The 17,535-nt window shown below is 40.6% G+C and overlaps 4 protein-coding genes across 7 annotated transcripts; 2 read left to right on the top strand and 2 right to left on the bottom strand.

Moving 5' to 3' along the window:
- Positions 1-102: 102 nt before the first annotated feature.
- Positions 103-3,805, bottom strand: LOC6557269 (ribosome biogenesis protein BMS1 homolog). Its single transcript, XM_001985401.3, has 2 exons — positions 1,953-3,805; positions 103-1,877 (listed from the first exon to the last, which is right to left on the bottom strand). The coding sequence occupies exons 1-2, from the start codon at positions 3,757-3,759 to the stop codon at positions 175-177; spliced, it is 3,510 nt and encodes a 1,169-aa protein (XP_001985437.2). The 5' UTR covers positions 3,760-3,805; the 3' UTR covers positions 103-174.
- A 116-nt stretch (positions 3,806-3,921) lies between these two features.
- Positions 3,922-7,402, top strand: LOC6557216 (coiled-coil domain-containing protein 6). The gene is made up of 5 exons (XM_001985402.3): positions 3,922-4,239; positions 4,948-5,065; positions 5,130-5,220; positions 5,279-6,121; positions 6,387-7,402. The coding sequence occupies exons 2-5, from the start codon at positions 4,950-4,952 to the stop codon at positions 6,885-6,887; spliced, it is 1,551 nt and encodes a 516-aa protein (XP_001985438.1). The 5' UTR covers positions 3,922-4,239; positions 4,948-4,949; the 3' UTR covers positions 6,888-7,402.
- LOC6557158 (metaxin-2) lies at positions 7,392-9,031 on the bottom strand. Of its 3 annotated transcripts, none has more exons than XM_032743104.2 (3): positions 8,899-9,025; positions 8,124-8,833; positions 7,392-7,627 (listed from the first exon to the last, which is right to left on the bottom strand). In XM_032743104.2, exons 1-3 carry the CDS (start codon positions 8,983-8,985, stop codon positions 7,606-7,608), a joined length of 819 nt encoding a protein of 272 aa, XP_032598995.1. In that variant the 5' UTR covers positions 8,986-9,025; the 3' UTR covers positions 7,392-7,605. The 3 variants fall into 3 exon arrangements, with proteins under 3 accessions (XP_032598995.1, XP_032598996.1, XP_001985439.1); XM_032743105.2 differs by lacking the exon at positions 7,392-7,627 and adding an exon at positions 7,775-7,847 and having other exon boundaries at positions 8,899-9,024; XM_001985403.3 differs by lacking the exon at positions 7,392-7,627 and having other exon boundaries at positions 7,931-8,833; positions 8,899-9,031.
- Positions 9,032-9,326: 295 nt separating this feature from the next.
- LOC6557129 (rho GDP-dissociation inhibitor 1) lies at positions 9,327-12,763 on the top strand. Of its 2 annotated transcripts, XM_032741450.2 has the most exons (6): positions 9,431-9,505; positions 11,283-11,472; positions 11,535-11,644; positions 11,710-11,824; positions 12,339-12,344; positions 12,412-12,763. In XM_032741450.2, exons 2-6 carry the CDS (start codon positions 11,289-11,291, stop codon positions 12,606-12,608), a joined length of 612 nt encoding a protein of 203 aa, XP_032597341.1. In that variant the 5' UTR covers positions 9,431-9,505; positions 11,283-11,288; the 3' UTR covers positions 12,609-12,763. The 2 variants fall into 2 exon arrangements, with proteins under 2 accessions (XP_001985440.1, XP_032597341.1); XM_001985404.2 differs by lacking the exon at positions 12,339-12,344 and having other exon boundaries at positions 9,327-9,505.
- Positions 12,764-17,535: the final 4,772 nt, after the last annotated feature.

The raw sequence follows: 17,535 nt of genomic DNA, 5'->3' as shown, positions 1-17,535 counted from the left end.
TTAGAATAAGAATCCAGTTATCGATGATATAGTGGTCTATTCCGTCCGACGTCGACACAAAAATTGGAATATATTCCAAGTTTCATTACGAAAACTTCAAAATTTAAACCAGAGAAAGTGAAAATGTTTCAAAATTTATTTTCTATACAATCCTAGCTGCTTTACATCGATGAATCATTTATCGTTCTTGCCACGCATTTTGCTGATGGCCCTGGAGACCTTTTTACGCAGTTCCTTTTGTCGTTTCATTTTGGATGCTTCATCGGCGCGTTTCTGTTCCCGGAATTTTTGCAAGCGTTGCTTGGTTTCCTTGCGATCGCGACTACGCTTGTCCCGGTAGGTCGTCTCGATCATATTCATCATTTTAGACACCTTCTGCTCGTAGGGGGAGTTGATGAAGGCTACGCGTTCGAGCGCCTCCCTTGGATTCTCTGGTCCCAGCTTGGGCTTATCCTTGTAGGGCAGGGCGCGCTGCAGTGCCTTGGGTATGACTAGTGGGCGGAAGATCTTTGGTTTGCGCACGATCTCCGTATACATGCTGTCCGGCTGTGCCTCGTTCTGGAGCGCACGCTCGCGCTTCAGTTGGCCGAGCGTCTTCATGCCCTGCCAGTGGCTCTTCTGCTCCGGCGGTAGCAGCAGCGAGGTGACGGGCGCATAGAATCGTGGCACCTCCACCCGAAACCAGGTGCGACAGAAGACAATATCGCTGAGCAGGATCTTGTCCTCGAATGTGGCACGATAGGAGCCCTCGGGCGTGTGATGGGCCTTCTTGATCTGGCCACGTATACCGGATACGGTTTTGATTTTGGCACCCTCGAATTTGGCCACCTCCAGCGAGGAGGTGAACATGTCCTTAATGAACGCCGTATTCTTGTATATCTTAAATGGATGACCCACCAGCTTCAGCTTCTTCATTATCTGCGAAGATTTGTCCAACTCGGTAACACAGCCTGTGGCAGCTATCCGAAAGCCGAGACGCTTCATTTCCTCCTGATCCTGGCGCACGGTTTGCAGCGCGAGGAAACCCGTATTTTGTGGCGTTATCGGTCCCCAGAAGGTCATGCTGCAGGTGACATGATTCGGCGTATACTTCAGATAGCGATGCCTAAAATTGTCCTCCACCTTGGCATAAATAGCGACAGTCTGGAAACGACGCCAGCCCATCGAGACGATAATCGGATCGCCCGTCTTGAGGATCTTCTTGTACCAGCGATGTTTCTTCACCTTGCAATTGACATAGCCCACATTCTCCTCGGTCATATTGAGGGCACCCACCAGCACCGGATAGCTGGCATCGAAATTCTCCACAAATTCCGCGGGTAGACTCTTGAAGCCCAGGCGCACATAGAGTCCGGCGCGATAGCCTTCGATTTGGATGCGCAGGTCGTTGTCCAGATGGGCGAACTCGCTTTTGTTCAGCTCGCTTTGCTTCTGCGCCTCCGCCTTGAGGTCGTCGTAGAAGCCGTGATCGCCAGTGATGCGTCCGCCATCCTCTTCGCCCTTCTCGCCGGTCTTGTCGTACTCTGCATCGAATTTCGCTTTGAGTTTCAGCTTCTTGGCCATTAGCTCTGATTTGGTCAGATTCTCCTCCTCGACACGTGTCATTTTGCGCTTGGCAGCTGTGTTTTCTGGCTGACTGGCTGGAGCAGCTGCCTCATCATCGCTTTGCTCCTCATCATTAGTTACTTTAGGCTTGCCGCTGTGCTGCTCACCCGTTTCCAGATCCTCAAAGTCACCGTACACCTCGCTGTCTGCATCGCTCATGTCGTCCAGTTTCAGCAGATTCTCAGCATCCTCGGACGCCTTCCATTTGCCAGTCACAAAACAGTTCTTGATCAACTCCTTGTTTGCGTCGGACAGCCAGTCACGAGTGGCATCTAAGGCAGGATTAAATATTTATCATTTCCAAGAATCATTTCAACTTTATTATAGCTTTGGGGAATCTCACTTACCGCCCTGATACTCGAAGAAGCAGCGTTCGTCCTTGTCGCGAATGTCTAGATCCTTTTGCATTTCGGTTTGCTTTTTGGTCGTCAAGCGAAACAGGCCGCCCAGTTCATCCTCCGAATCCTCGGCGTCCTCCTGCTGTTGCTGTTTGCTGTGTTCGCTCTTATTGTAAATGCCGTAGACGAGACGCATCAGATTACGTGACTCCGAGTGGCGTTGCAGGAAGGCATCGCGCGCCTTTTGCGCCAGATTCGTTTTCCAGCTCATGTTGCTGGCCAGAATGCGTTCTTCCTCATCATCATTATCATCATCACCATCATCATGGTCGGAGTCACTGTTCGCTGCTGTTTTATTGATTTCCGTCAAGTTTTGATACTCCTCATCACCCGATGATGCCTCGTCGCTGTCCTGATCCGGCTGCTCGTCGTCATCATCGTCACTGTTCTCGTCACGCCAATCCTTGGCAGCAAACTCGTCAGTTTGCTCCTCTTCATCACTGGAGGCGGCGTCCATTCCAGAATCTTCAGCACCGTCGTCATCCTCTTGCTCGGACGCCTCTTCGTCACTTTTGAAATCCTTGGATTTAATGGGCGCAGCATCGGAGAACAGTCGAAACTCCTGCTCTTCCATTTGCTCATCCATGGTGGCTTTCTTATCGATCAGCTTGTTGACCAGCGCCTCCTGCTCGGTGGCCTCGGCCGTCTTCTCCTTGTGCGAGTGTGAGCCGTGCAGCTCAATGTAGACAGCATCCTTGTCGTAGACAATGCCACCCACACCCGACATGGGCGCATAGAGCAGACGCTCCTTTTCCAGCAGGCTGCGCTTCTTCTCGGTGCCTGGCAGCGGACACGGATCGGGTATCAGACTCAGCTCATCAATGCGTGCATCGCCCAGGCCGGCAATGTGCACCATATGCTCCTGCTTGAGCGGCACACCGCGCACATAGCCATAGAGCACCACTTCCCGATCGCACTTCGGATTGCGACGCACTGTGTCCGTATTGGTCACATCCTCGAGGCGATCGACCAGCAGATAGCTGTGCGCGCCACGCCATTGCAGCGGCCGGAACTTCATGACGGATATGAAGCGACCCAGATTCTTGATCTCGTTGCGCAGATACTCGCCATGCAGCAGCCCTGACAGATAGAAGAGCTTGGCGCCATCGTAGACCTCTGTCCAGAAGCGATGCTTGAGCTCTTTTTTGCGCTTGCGCAATTGTTTCGGATTCTTGATCATGTCCAGGTGCGTAAGTACGCCCATAATCTTGGGCATGCCGTGCACCTGGCAAATGTTGAGAAACTCAAAAATCTCCATTTCGAAGCCGTAGCTGGCATCGCAAAGCAGCAGCACCAAATCCGCACACTTGGCCACATCGATCATTGAGTTGACATCGTTGTTGCACTCCAGCAGCGTGATGCGACGCTTCTTGGATGTCACAATCGTGATGGGGCCACGGATATCGGTGACATTGGTGCGTGTGAAACTCTTGATCAGATCTTTGATCAGCGTTGTTTTGCCCACTTTGGGTGGGCCAACAATGGCAATCATCACTGGTGGCGGCTCATCGGGTGTCTGGTCAACGACTGGTATGTGCTGCTTTTTTGCCGTTAGATCCTCTTTGCGTCGGAAATTGCGCTCCGCACGTTGTGCTGAGTTGATGGCAAACGCTTTGGGATTGCGTTGACGCGCTGTTAGCTCCGGTTCCTTTTGGTTCGCGTCTTTTTTGGCCTTTACCTTCTTCTTGTCGGCCTTAACGCCGGACTGGCGTGCCCGGTGTTGCTTGCGCTTGTCCTGGCCAGCATCGTCGGCCATTATTTAAGCGAAATTGTAAATTTCTACAAGTGTTTACCAATTGTTGCACGTGCTGGCGGCAAGAATAATTACAGTTTTGGTATTTAAATACTAAAACTACAGCTGCATTTGAGCTGTTGGCTTTTAGCTTTGAACAGAGTCTGGTTACATTCATTAATTTTGGTTCATTTTGGTTTTGCGGGCCAAACGGTCACACTGCGCTGCAAAGCCATTTTTTCGCATTATTAATTTTTAGTTAAACTTGCAAAATGTTGCTGCGTTTGAGAAAAGTGAAAACCTATTAAATAGGTTCGCACCACAGACACACACACAATCGCGTCCTTTGTTCGCCAGACGGCAGCGGCGCTGGCACACAAAAAAGCTCAAAACTCGCTCTGGCACACTGGAAAAAGCAGCAGCAGCAGAGGCGGCGCGTAGTAAAAAAGTAAAAAGTCTTCTTATAGGGAGCCGAAGAACCGACGAAGCGACGGCAGAGTTCAGGTAAATGTTAATTAAATGTAAAACAAAGCACATAAGTTAGCGTGTGTAATTGCAAGTTTCGTCATTAAAAAAAACGCCCCAATGAATTTGTCGGCAACTTTGGCGACTGTGGCGTGTGCGAATGCGAGAAAGAGGGGCCCGCAATAAAGGAGGAGGAAGAGCAGGGGTCTGCTAGCTGCTGCTGGGGGTTGTTGGCGGTGGCAGTGTCCGTGGTTCATTTCAGGAGCCGCTTGCACCGAGATGTTTGTCCAAGTCGCCTCAATGCCAACTGCCAATCTGGCTGACCTTGTGTTGCTATCGATTTCTGAAATTGCATAAAAAGCCAAAAAAAAAAGGAAAGGAAAAGGAAAAAAAATCAACAAAATGTAAAACGACTGCAGACTGCAGAAGCAAAAGTCAAGTGAACTGCACACAAGTGAAGGTTAAACATTTTCTATGGCACGGACACCGTTCTTTGTTTGCACCGCCTCGCGACAACAACAATCGCAACAAAAACTGAAAAATATGTAAGAATTGAAAATGAAAACAGCAACAGAAAGCACAACAAAGGCGATCAGAATCCCAGATGCGCATACATTATTCTTTATTGTTTTGTTTGGTTTTCCTTCTTGTTTTTGTTTTTCTTATTGAAATCGAAGCGAGAGCAATAATTCATTTAATTTAATAATCCATTTAACGACTGCTTTCTGTTTCGTGTTGTTTTTCTAGATATGGAAAGTCCTTGCGAGTCGGAGAGTTCGCTGGATGGTGGAACTATGCTGCCACCTAGTCCAGTATCCCGGGAGCAGCTACAGAAGCGCATCGAGTCGCTTACCCAGCAAAACAAGTGAGCAAACAAATTACATTAAATAGAATATTTAAAAAAAAAACAATATTGTATTTTTTTGCAGAGTTCTGAAGGCTGAGCTTGACACATCGAAGACTAAATGCAAAGTGGTGCAGGAGGAGAATCGCTTTTTAAAACACGCATCTGTCATAATTGTGAGTGCTTGAAGAGGCGTATTTATAACCAATATTTAATTATATATCACTTCAACAGCAAGCCAAGGCGGAGCAGGAGGAGGAGTACATTTCCAACACATTGCTGAAGAAAATCCAAGCGCTGAAGAAGGAAAAGGAGACGTTGGCGCATCACTACGAGCGTGAGGAGGAGTGCTTGACCAATGATTTGTCCCGAAAGCTGGACCAGCTGCGCCAGGAGAAATGCAAGTTGGAGCAGACGCTTGAGCAGGAGCAGGAGTGCCTCGTTAATAAGCTAATGCGAAAAATTGAGAAACTGCAGGCGGAAACGGATAACAAGCAGACAAATCTAGAGCAGCTGCGTCGCGAAATGGTCGAGCTGGAGAACACACTCGAACAGGAGCAGGAGGCGCTGGTGAACAAACTATGGAAGCGCATGGACAAACTGGAAACCGAGAAACGTTCACTGCAAATAAAACTTGATCAGCCGGTGTCTGATCCGACAACGCCACGTGATATCACCAATAATGCCAATGGCGACACCGCCACCAATCTGAGCGCACACATCCAGACGCTGCGTGAAGAGGTGCTGCGTCTGCACGCCAATCTCGCTACCGCCCAAAAGGAGGAGAAGTCCATACGGGAGGAGAATGCACGGTTGCAGCGCAAACTCAAACAGGAGGTGGAGCGACGCGAGGCACTGTGCCGCCATCTATCCGAATCGGAGTCCTCACTCGAAATGGACGAGGAGCGCTTCTACAATGAGAACCTCATGGCTGGCGGCCCAACAGCGGCTGCAGCGGTCAATGCTCAGCGACAGCGCACCATTAGCAGCCCCGTCTCGCACAGTCCTTCAAGCAGTCGCCCTCTAAGTCCCGGAACGGCGGGTCAAAACCGATGCTATGCCTGTGGGCAACTTGTGGTAAGCACTCAAATTATGTATACAGTGATCACTATGAAATTGGAATTGCCCAGAAATTATAATTGTCTGGAATTTGAATGCATAAAACTTTCTACCTTAATTACTTTGTATTTAAAATGTTGAAATTCTGGAATGTAAGAGAATTTGAAACTCAGAATTTATAACTATTCGCGAATAAGAATCAGTTTTGAAAGCGTTTCAATTTCTAAACGACGACTGTGAAATCCTTATGAAAATACTTATTTTAATTATATTTGCTTTTTAGAATCGTCGCGCCAGCGAGCGCTTCATAAAGCCAGCACTGCCTACGCCCATGCTGGGCCTAAATACTTCCGCACCGAATGTGCTAACAACGACAAACCCATTGTTGGCCACCGGTTCGGCTGCCATTTATGGCGGCACTGGTGGCGCTGGTGGTGCTGCTGGTACCGGTGGTGGTGGAATGTCTAGCTTTCTATCGACGCTGAGCAGCGAACGACTGAGCTTCGGCGCTGGGGGACAGCAGCCGCAGGCAGCGGGCAGTGCAGGCACATTCGTTGCCGGCGGCATATTGTCGATGAATAACCAGTTAACAGGAGGCACATCAAGCAGCGCTTCGTCCTCGTCGTCCAACTTGATGAACAATTCGTCCAGCGGCAATTTGATCAACAGCAGCAGCAGCAACTCATCGCTATCGGCTTTCACGCCCACCAATCAGCCAAGTGGTGCGGCCACGGCCTTTATCCAGCCGGCCAGCCCCATGGATACTTCCACATACAAGGAATAGGTGGCTCTGCTGCCATAAAATATATATATATATTTTCTCTCCCACGCTACACACCCACTCACACAAACACACACAAACTCACCCATACAAAAGCATACTTACACAAATACGCACGCAAGCAACCAGTTTAATGAAAGTATAAAACCTTAAATCTCTATAATGTAAGCTTCCCTCTATGGAGCGGCTCAAAGTCGCATGATTTATTTCTATTATTGATATCAAAATCTCTTATAGTTATTGCGACATACGTAAACACCTTCAACTATAATATACTATTTGAATTCCTACACAGCGTTTAATAGGAATCATGATTACTTATATCTATGAGAATGAAATGATTTTTTACTTTTGTTCGGTTCGACTTAAATCAAGGGAACTAAGGAAACAAAAAAAAAACGGCATATGTTAAACCAATTTCCCCACTTTTCCCTCGCATGTATGTGGGTCTAAAATTTTTTGAAGTATGTATATGTAAGTCAACAAATAAAGTTCAACAATTAAAAATTATCAAATCAAAAAATTAACAGATTTTTTATTTTTCAAATTTAATAAGTATATGCGCAGATAGCCAAACAACTTGGAAAGCCTCTCGAAAAATGTGACAAATGTTTGAGCGTAACGGTCTTATATTATATTTTTGCAAAAGATCGATTACTTTTCGATGACAACTTAACATCTTATTAACATTGCCTAAAATAAATGATTGATCAATAACAGCTCACTTCAGCAATAACAGTCCACTGTAAAGAAATGTTCAAGGCACCAAAAACGTAGTATTAAAAAATTGGTTCTGAAATTTATATGATTTGATTGGTTGATTGATTTCGATTTTGTCGTAATGATTTCGATCGAAATACATCAATAATGCTCATGTTTAATCTCCTGTCAATAAAGATTTGTTGTCTCTTTTTTGCTGGATTTAAACTTGGTTAGTCGCTCCAAATAACCTATATTTATTTGCTGTAAGAAAAATTTAGTCATTGTAAAATATTAAAATAATGATCTATATTTTGATATATTGAAGCCAAGCCGTAAAAACAATAAAAACGGCATAACGGTAACCTATAAAGTGCAAAGCGTGGTAAATGCTTTAAGATATATGTCAATAAACTTGGCACAAATTAAAATCCAAGCGAAACTTAGGAAGATATGTCGATTTTTTTGCCACATATATATTTCATATGTGTAGAAAAACAATAACAGTGCATAGAAACTAATTATTAATCTTGCAAGCACCTCATCTGAAAGTATTTCTCATCGATGAAGCGGCAAAATGTCACCAAATGCCCAAATTTTTGCACAGTTTGTGCTAGAGCCATATTGGGCAGCCTTGTTGTCAAAATGCTGAAGAGATGGCCAAAAGCAATCGCATCCAATTCACAAGGCTGGTCGCCAAAGAAGAAGGGCGTATCTGGTGATTCTTTCAGTTTATATTCAAGCGTCTCACAGCACTTGGCCACTTTCTCGATGACATGTTCGATGTCCAGATCGTGCCACTGATACACCTTTAGCTGGCGCAGCGCATTCCGGCGCTTGCTGTAGTTTTGCATGAGATTTAGTGGCCAGGGATAGACGGCTCCATTGCGGGGCGCAGTAACTTCTTTGTAGACGCGCTCATTTTTGAAGCTCACATACAGTTCTGCCATGGTGAAGATGTTCTCCACCAGCGAAACATATGTACGCATATCGGCCTTCTCATCCTCATCCTGCCAGCTACCGATTGCCATGTCCTTTTGCTCCACAAAATTCACAATCGGTTCGAATTCGGCAAAAATAAATGCACCTGCACGGATGAATGGCAATTTGGTCATTCGGCCGCCGGGCGACATGTGCTCCGCATTGGCACAGGAGCGCACTCCGAATGGTAAATTGCACATCTTCAAGTAGGCCTTCACAGCCAGACAACTCGCGTTCTCCGGCAATAGGATTTGTTCCGCCTCAAAGGGCTGGCGGAGGAAACAAAAACAATAATACATTTCGATAAATTTATACATTAATGCCATCTGTTTACCTGATAGAGAGTGGCATCTTCGGGCCAAGGCTCCTCGGACAGTTTGTCCGCGGTGTGAAGTTGATTCAGATATTGCGAACTTTGCATTTTGTGTTTATTTTTATATTCAACCTTATATTAACGATGAAGTAATAATAACAGCTGTTCACTCATGGATTATGCAACACTAGCGAATATTTTCATTTTACAGTGACCAAAGAAACTGCTACTTTTAAATGTTAGTGATAAATATATAAAAGACCTTGTTTAATGGGCCGAACTTCTCAATTTTTCATAAGTACCAATATTTTATTGAAATTAATTTAACAGACAACTTTCTTATGTGTATTGTAAATATTTTAGGCAATATATTCGAATTTTTTGTTTAAAAAAAAACTGAAATAGAAGTACTCGTAAGAAGTACTTGTTGCTATCGATAACGGGTACTTAAATCTATCGCACATCTCAAACAGATTGCCACAGCTTGCACCTTTTGCTGCGAGGTTTTGTTGTTTTTGCTTGTTTATATTAAAGTATTAAAATCATTGGTATTTAAAAAAAAGTATTGTGTAAAAATAAATATTCTGCGTAATTTACACTCATTACTAATACTTTGAAGAATAGATCGGTGAGTAAGCGTCTGGGGGCTGTCTGCATGATATGATATACATATTTATGATATCGTCAGCGTATTAATTTACTATAGCTTAAATGGAATTTAAGTTAAAAGTTAAAATTTTTTGCTTATCTGCTAGCAGGAGGTGCGCCACTCCCGAAAATAAAAATTGATGGCCAACAATCTGAGAGAGCGCTATTTATGCCGGCCTTAGTGCGTGTGTGTGTGTGTTGGTGTTGGTATGTGTGATTCATGCGTCTGAGTCTTTGCCGCTGTGCATTTTTTTAATATCGGGCTGCCTAAGCAGCGGCGTCATCGACGCGTTCATTTCCTTGAACAATTCCCTCCAACCAAATCACTCACAGTTTGACGGGGGGCCGTCCAAGTTTCTCTCTCTCTTTCTTTCTCATTAGCTCTTGCTTGTTTCGATTTGGCGTTTGAAATTTGTTTCTTTTGATCAGTTTGTTGTTGTTTCAAAATGTTCTTATTCCGATTGCCTTTTGGCCTGTTTATTTTGTATTCACACTTAATTAATTTTCGTTTTGTAATTCAATTCAAACGTGCGATGTGTGTGTTTGCTAAAAAAAAAAGGTTCTCAGAATTTGAACATTTGCCGATTCTATTTCTCGTTTGAGCGCCGAAAATCTCAAACGAAAATATACAAAACGGTATAAAAATACAAGTTTTTATTATCTCGCCTGTCGCTGATCATGCGTCACAAAAACAATTACTACAGTTCAACAACTATATATCTACAGAAATACGAGAACACATTATGTATGCATTTGAGAAATCCATTTAAGTAAAAACTAGAAAAAAATATTGTAATTGAAATAGAACAAACTTATCGCTGTTCCACACATGGACATGGGTATAAAACCAGCGACGAGTATTTAGATAAAGCAAAACCAATAACAATAACAGATAATGAAAAAAATAATTGTGTATTTGTCAGTGTGTGTGTGTGTCTGTGTGTGTAAGTGTGGGCTAGGGGGCGATAGCAGTCAACCCATTGTGGTCAATATTATTCAATGCTGATGTGACACGCCTCATTCCTGCTTCATCTTTCCCTCAAGCGCTTTGAATATGCTTTTACCTTATCTGTGCGGACCTTTGCATATATATTATGTATGTATATGAATCGGTATATATATGCGAACACAGCTGCATCCATTTTTTGTCTAGCTCGTCCACACACACACACACACACACTCTCTCTCTCTCTCTCTCTGTCTCCCCCTATCTTTGCTCCTCCAATGTATGGTCAAATCGCGTTCACTTATGCGTTACTAATTGAAAATTAATCAATAATATTGAACGGGAAAAAACAATTTGCGGGTTTTTTTTATGTGTTTCTTGCTTCCTGCTTAGTAATTATTGTAACGGTATATACATATAATATTGTACAAATCAAATTTTGATGATAGATAAAAAAGAGACTAAATAATTTTAAGATTTTAGTGAAGCATCGTTCAAAATTATTATGCTTATTTTGTAGATCCTAAGAGCAAAGTTATCGTTACACATACGTGTATTTTTTTGAAAAGCAACTAGCGCGTTAATTTTCATTTTTTTTTAAACTTAAAAATACTACATGCATATGTTTGCCATTATCGCCCACATATCGTGGACTATACTAAAAATATGCTTGTGCCCCCATAATGAATAGCTGAACAGCATTTTATGCATAAATACAAACATACATATTTACTTACATTTATATTATTGCTGGGAACTCAAGATTTGCACTTATTTAAAAAAATTTTATAATTGTTAAACCATTTGACAGATTGCCATGGCCGAAACAGAGACGCAACACCATGATCCACATCATGATGAAGATGTGCACGATGCCAACTATCAAGCTCCGCCTGAGAAGACCATAGAGGAGTTGATGGCCGCCGATCAGGAGGATGAGAGTTTGCGACGCTACAAGGAGGCACTTCTGGGTGCCGCGCAATCCGAAATGATTATTGTCGGTTAGTATAAACAATCGATTCGATTCAACATGGAATAAAGAATATATTCTACCCATTTACAGATCCCAATGATCAGCGAAAAGTGATTGTTAAAAAACTGGCCCTAGTCGTTGATGGACGCGATGATATGGAATTGGACTTAAGCGGCGATATTAGTAAGCTCAAAAAGCAGGTTAGTCTAAATATAACTTTCTTCTCTCCATGTATGCTTTGTATTAACTTTTTTCTTTCCCTTAGCTCTTTGTGATTAAGGAAGGTGTTCAATATAAGGTGCGCATTGATTTTATTGTGCAACGTGAAATTGTTCATGGCCTTAAGTATGTGCAAAAGACCTACCGAATGGGTGTGCCAGGTAAGCATATCTCTCCACATACCATTAAAAAAGGGATGCTTTAGTTTATAGAAGATGTCCATATTACTGGTGCATGCCTGGGGGAGAAATGGGCTTAAATGTACCATTAAAATGTCGTCTGATTCTTATGCTCAACTGCATATAGTCCGAGTGATTTTAGTAAATTATGTTGGTGGCCTTACTTGCATAAGACTTGTTCATGGTTGTCTTGACCGTGTCATGCAGTATGGCTGCACTTTTACGGCTTTCAAATGGTCACAGCCACATCGGCATACCTCTTGGCCAGTGCATTTTAGTGTGTTATACACATTCACGTCAATTAGACCACTGCAGATTACAATGGGATCAGGCAGCTTCGATGGCACGGCTCTCTTTTGCGGCATATTTAGTGTGGCTTACATAGTGCTTATATCATTTGCAATATTTGCCATAATAATGTGCTGAGACAACATTAATTGTGTTATTATCTTTAATGCATAACCAAATTTGGATAATTCTTTAATATTGCTTTAAGTTGTGGGTAAGCTTTCTTTAATACATACGTATTCATATTTATTAATCGAGTTTACAATTCATCTCTATCGCAGTGGACAAAATGACGCATATGGTTGGCTCCTATCCGCCCAAGAAGGAAATTCAATTCTATTTGACGCCGGCTGAGGAGGCGCCCTCGGGCATGGTATCGAGAGGCACCTACTCTGTATCATCTGTGTTTACGGATGATGACAAGCACATACATCTTAAATGGGATTGGACCTTTGAGATCAAGAAGGACTGGGCATAAGACACAGCACACATAACTATATAACACTTAAAAAACACACACACCCATACACACACATACGCATAAAAGCCAACTGATTTGTTGTCCCAAGTTGATGTAAATGATTTTTGTGAAATTGTAAACAAATATTAAGCGAAATTCCTATTTGTCAAGTATTTTTGTTAATGGTATTATTCACCACTATTTTTTAAAATTTGTAAATGAAGCCATGAAAAGTATTTTTGATACTATCTAAAATGAGTGTGTGTTAATGTAAAGCAATTTACGGCTTTGTTGCCATGTAAAAGTCAGCCAGTCAGTCAGTCAGTCAGTCAGTCAGTCAATCAATCAATCAGTCAGTCAGTTGTACCATTAAACTCAGTCAGTTCTAAATGCCATTGGTTATGTAAAACATAAATTTTCAAACTGATTTAACGATGAATGATGATAAACTTTAAGAAAGTTTAATGCATTTTGCCTTGTATTTAAAGCATTAACATAATTAAAGCCCTTTTAATTTCATATGTATTTAAGAAGAATGCAATTTAAAATGAGAACACAACCCACAGATTGTATTAATTGCAGGAGCATCTCTATTATATGCATGTACTTAGGTGTAACAGTTAAATGCATTTGAGTAATGAATTATTTGTTAAACATACAACATATAAATGCTACACTCTGTACTCTATTCTAACTATCTGTCTGTGTAATTTGTGTACAATTTAAGTAAAAACAAGAAAAGCAACTGAAAAGCAATGAGAATAAAATGTATTTAAATATATCTTATCGCCCGTTTTTTTTTAAAGTGGGAAAACTACTGGGTTTGTTTCCACTTATTTGATTTATTCTTCTGATAAAGCAGATAACATTTCGGAAATACAAGAGTAAATAATGGCTTTTATTTAAGCTTTAAGCTGTTACAGCCATTTGTGGCATAACAGCAACACTGGTCAGGATTTGTCATCAGCATTTGCACAGATTAAGAATTATAATAAGTTGCATGGACGACGAAGTTGGATGTTTAAAAGAGGGGTATCTGTGGTGCTTTTGTCCAGTTCTTTTAACTAAAGTGTTTACAATTCTAGGCAAGTAATTTTCAACTAATTTAACGTTAGGTTTTGTAAAACAAGGATATCGATGCGTCGACATCAGCTTAAACATAACTTAACCTAATCTATTTTGCAAAGTATTTTCTAATGAAAAGCTACTAATGCGGCACGTGAGTCCTTGGAAAATGTCTACGAACAATATTTGCAGGGTGTAGCAAGATGAAAAGAGGAAAAAAACATGTGCTCATCTCAGGTAACGTTTAGTGCCGTCATCTTGCCTGATACCAAGTGCGAATGCAATTTAAAATGTACAAAATAATAACAAATTAAATATTGAAAGGCACATTTACCCAAAATACACACACACAATTACATGAATAAGTAAATTGACAGTTGAAAATTGGGGGAGCCCCAGGAAATTGAGCAAAATTAAAAACAAAAACAAAAAGATAAAAAAACACGTATAATGGAACATCAACAACAATGAAGGCCTTTGGGTGTTTCCCGGAACACATTAAGAAAGCACTGACATTTAATTTGTGATTTAGGTCACTGTATTTCACTTGTTGAACTTCATTCAGATAACAAAGAAACAAGAGTATAAACCCATAAAATCTTATATATATGTGTATAAAGTATATATAACATTTATATACTCGTACATTTACGAGTAAAGTCAAATAAAGTGTGTATCTATATTATCTAGGACGGTAGATTACTGAAACCAAGACTTATAGGTCACCGTATGTCCGCCCACATCCGCCTCAGCAAGAAGCTACCTTAAAACATGTTTTCTGTTGGTTTGATAGCATTACTCAATCGTCTACGTCCGGCAGCAACAACCATCATGTTTTCAGTTGATAATCACATTTTGTAAGTAATTTGTTTGAGTATAAACTGGAACGAATGAGTTTTTAAACAGTTAGAAACGAATGTACCCTCTGTTATCTGCCTGCCTGTGACAATAATGGATGGACATTCAGCAGCAGCAACAGCAGCAGCAGCTGTCTGCCAGCGTTTTTACTCTTTTTTCCCCATATTGACAGCGACTGTCCGCCCATGTTGGCCCTGACCTGCACTCCACAGCTGTCCACAGCATGAAAAACCGATAAACAATAAATGGCTTTAAAGCGATAATAAAAATGATATAAAATGGTAGAAAATAGAGGGTTCAACTAGTAGGTGCCTATTGTCGAATTTTTAATTTGAAATGAAGTTGTATGTGTGTTTTATAATATTTTATTTATATAATCCAATATATTTTGAATTTATTACTGAAAACGAATCCCGATGGGATTCTAAATATAGTGGAGTATATAGGAAATAAAGAGAAACACTTGTCCTGGTGCCAGAAAAAAAACATATTTACATTAATTTTATATATAATATATAATTTTTGTATTGAATATATTTTTATATTTATATACAATAGGGACTTATGTGCATTTTCAGATACTATTGTCGATAGTCTATGACTAATACGTTGCTACTAATCTTCTCTTCCACTTCTTTATTGATTTTATCCCTTTGAACATTTTTAGGGGTACAGGGTAACACAAAAAAATAAAAACAACAAGGCGCAACAGGCTCCGAGTATACACACACATTCATACGTAGATAGATAAATAAACACACGAATACATAAGGTGGTCATCTGGTTATACAGGTGTACTAAACTGCAGCCGTTTGCAATTGGCTGTTGAGTGTGTTTTGTGGAGTTTAAATTCAGTGTTTTTCCTCTTAAATACAAACATATCGAATTTAAATATTGATTCGTAAGGTTGCCTTTTATTCGCAGCTAAATCAGAAATGCAATTCTCTATCAAAGTTTAGTTTGATTTAATAACAAAAAGCCTTCAGTGTACACGTTGTAAATTAAATTTGGGGTGTTTGTCCCTTTTTCTATGGGTATAGCTGCCAAATGTGTCAATTAAATCTTAATTGAATTTTCCAAAGATTTGTGCGTGAGCTTCATTTTGTATGCGGAGGCGCAAGTGAACGTGCAAAAGTTTTAGGCAATTGCCACTGGGTTCTACGTGGCGTATGATTAACGTAACTTGCCACTGCCAGTGTAAGCTAGCCAGGCTTATGGATAGTTTGCAAAGACAGCTTATTGTCATCTTATATATCCTCTATTCGAATAATGTATATGGGTATATCATGCAGGAATTTTAAATACAAAATTTAAAATTTAAATTCTTAAGATTATGATAAAATTCAATAAAATTTAAATCATATTCCATATTTTTGTACACTCATACAAATTGCTTGCTATGCTTGGGCCTATTTTAGTAAACTAACATTGATTAGCTAATGTGATATAAGGGATTTTGATTGTCTGAATAATTTATTGTAAGGAAAAATGGGGGATAACGGTTAAACGCCTTTTATTTAAATTTAAATCATAAAGTTTTTTAGCCATGCTCATAAAAAATGTGACTTTAAAACTTTTTGGATTTCACATAGACATGTTGGGCTTTTTAAGTATTTGGGTCTTAAGGCAGTTTTGTGAAAGTCATAAAATCGAACAACTTTGAATACGCTTTAAAGAAACGCAGAGAAAAAAGGAAATGTACTGAATGACCAAGCACGCACCAAAAGCGGACATCAGATTTATGCGTGGCCAGTCAGAGGCACAAAAATTGTACAAAAGGTTGTCAAAGTTTTTGCGGGCTGGGTCAGAGATGTATGTACATAGGTGTCTTTTTTTTATTTATTTTTTTTTGTGGAATTGATGCCTTTTTGTCTCCGATCGGACGGCAAAATAATTTGCGTTTATATTGAATTTTTTGTTGTTGTTGCTTGCGTTTGAAGAAAAATTGTGTGATTTGTGAATATATTTATTCAAATGGGCTCTGCTCCCTCATTTGCATTTTGAAGGCATTGATTTTAGATATTGCATTTTTGGTTCACCACCGAATCAATCAGGAAATTGACATAATGGGTAATAATGATATTTGTGTGCAAAACTTTTTATTTACTTCAAAAGCATGAGCAACGAAAATTGAAAATAAATTTTAACAAAAAGGTAAGCTTCAATCTAAATTGTTGCAAAATCGAACAGGTCCTTAAAATGTGTATTTTCTGAGTTTATTTATTTATTTAATTTAGACTAACTTCAATATACAAACATAAAAATATCAAGTTAATAAAATTATGTTTTAAATGGAGAAGCTTAGGACCGGAAAGAACGTGGAAAAAGGAAAAGGAAATATGAAAATATTATAATTAAATGGTTGTGTCTTTTTGAATTGACTAAATGGGTTATAGCATGGCTACTGTGGCTTTCAGCTATTCTCATTGCACATAGTTTATCGCTTTGTGAGTTTTTGCCATTCTAACTTACATTTTGTGGTGATGAACAGAAATTATTTATTTAGATACTAAAAGTTCACACAATTTCCAGCTGTCTAAAATTTTGATAACATTACTGAAGCACATTTTTGGGTGTTTTAGATGGTTAATATGACAAGCTGTTGACACCAACACACCCAAACACACACACACAGATGCATCCTTGTCCTGTTCATTTACGGCCACTTTGCAGTTGTTGTTGCCTGTGTTGAATGTTGTTAAAACACATTGCGTAATTTGGTTTTATGTTGTGGCCAACTTACGTTTCTCTAGCCTCGAACAGTCAAGGGCGAACTTTAAAGCGCAATTTATTTTTGCATTTTTTTTTGTTAGCCAACTGAAAAGTTACTTAGCGCTTGTTGCATTTGATTTTTCCTGGGTTGGGCCTCTGGTAAAGTTCAAGGGTTACTCACTCATTGTGAATGCAAGCAGCCTGAATGGTAGTTAATGGCTTGCACGCTACCATTGTCATCATTAGGTCACTTCAAATCTCATTAAATATATATTTTCATATTAGCCTCCAATTGCAATAATTTAAAAGC

Source organism: Drosophila grimshawi, unplaced genomic scaffold, assembly GCF_018153295.1.
Source record: "Drosophila grimshawi isolate 15287-2541.00 unplaced genomic scaffold, ASM1815329v1 contig_44, whole genome shotgun sequence".
Taxonomy (NCBI): Eukaryota; Metazoa; Arthropoda; class Insecta; order Diptera; family Drosophilidae; genus Drosophila; species Drosophila grimshawi.
The sequence above is the reverse complement of the archived record's forward strand: the minus strand, read 5'-3'. Positions and strand labels throughout refer to the sequence as shown.

What these genes read in the sequence shown, in the direction of transcription:
- LOC6557216 (XM_001985402.3), top strand. Translation starts at nt 4,950, where the DNA reads ATGGAAAGTCCTTGCGAGTCGGAGAGTTCGCTGGATGGTGGAACTATG. An exon ending in TCGCTTACCCAGCAAAACAA is followed by an intron (nt 5,066 to 5,129) that starts GTGAGCAAACAA and finishes ATTTTTTTGCAG; the next exon opens with AGTTCTGAAGGCTGAGCTTG. An exon ending in AACACGCATCTGTCATAATT is followed by an intron (nt 5,221 to 5,278) that starts GTGAGTGCTTGA and finishes TCACTTCAACAG; the next exon opens with CAAGCCAAGGCGGAGCAGGA.
- LOC6557158 (XM_032743104.2), bottom strand. Translation starts at nt 8,985, where the DNA reads ATGCAAAGTTCGCAATATCTGAATCAACTTCACACCGCGGACAAACTG. An exon ending in AAGATGCCACTCTCTATCAG is followed by an intron (nt 8,834 to 8,898) that starts GTAAACAGATGG and finishes TTCCTCCGCCAG; the next exon opens with CCCTTTGAGGCGGAACAAAT. An exon ending in GAGAAATACTTTCAGATGAG is followed by an intron (nt 7,628 to 8,123) that starts GTGCTTGCAAGA and finishes ATTTCTTTACAG; the next exon opens with TGGACTGTTATTGCTGAAGT.
- LOC6557269 (XM_001985401.3), bottom strand. Translation starts at nt 3,759, where the DNA reads ATGGCCGACGATGCTGGCCAGGACAAGCGCAAGCAACACCGGGCACGC. An exon ending in CTTCTTCGAGTATCAGGGCG is followed by an intron (nt 1,878 to 1,952) that starts GTAAGTGAGATT and finishes ATCCTGCCTTAG; the next exon opens with ATGCCACTCGTGACTGGCTG.
- LOC6557129 (XM_032741450.2), top strand. Translation starts at nt 11,289, where the DNA reads ATGGCCGAAACAGAGACGCAACACCATGATCCACATCATGATGAAGAT. An exon ending in ATCCGAAATGATTATTGTCG is followed by an intron (nt 11,473 to 11,534) that starts GTTAGTATAAAC and finishes ACCCATTTACAG; the next exon opens with ATCCCAATGATCAGCGAAAA. An exon ending in TTAGTAAGCTCAAAAAGCAG is followed by an intron (nt 11,645 to 11,709) that starts GTTAGTCTAAAT and finishes TCTTTCCCTTAG; the next exon opens with CTCTTTGTGATTAAGGAAGG.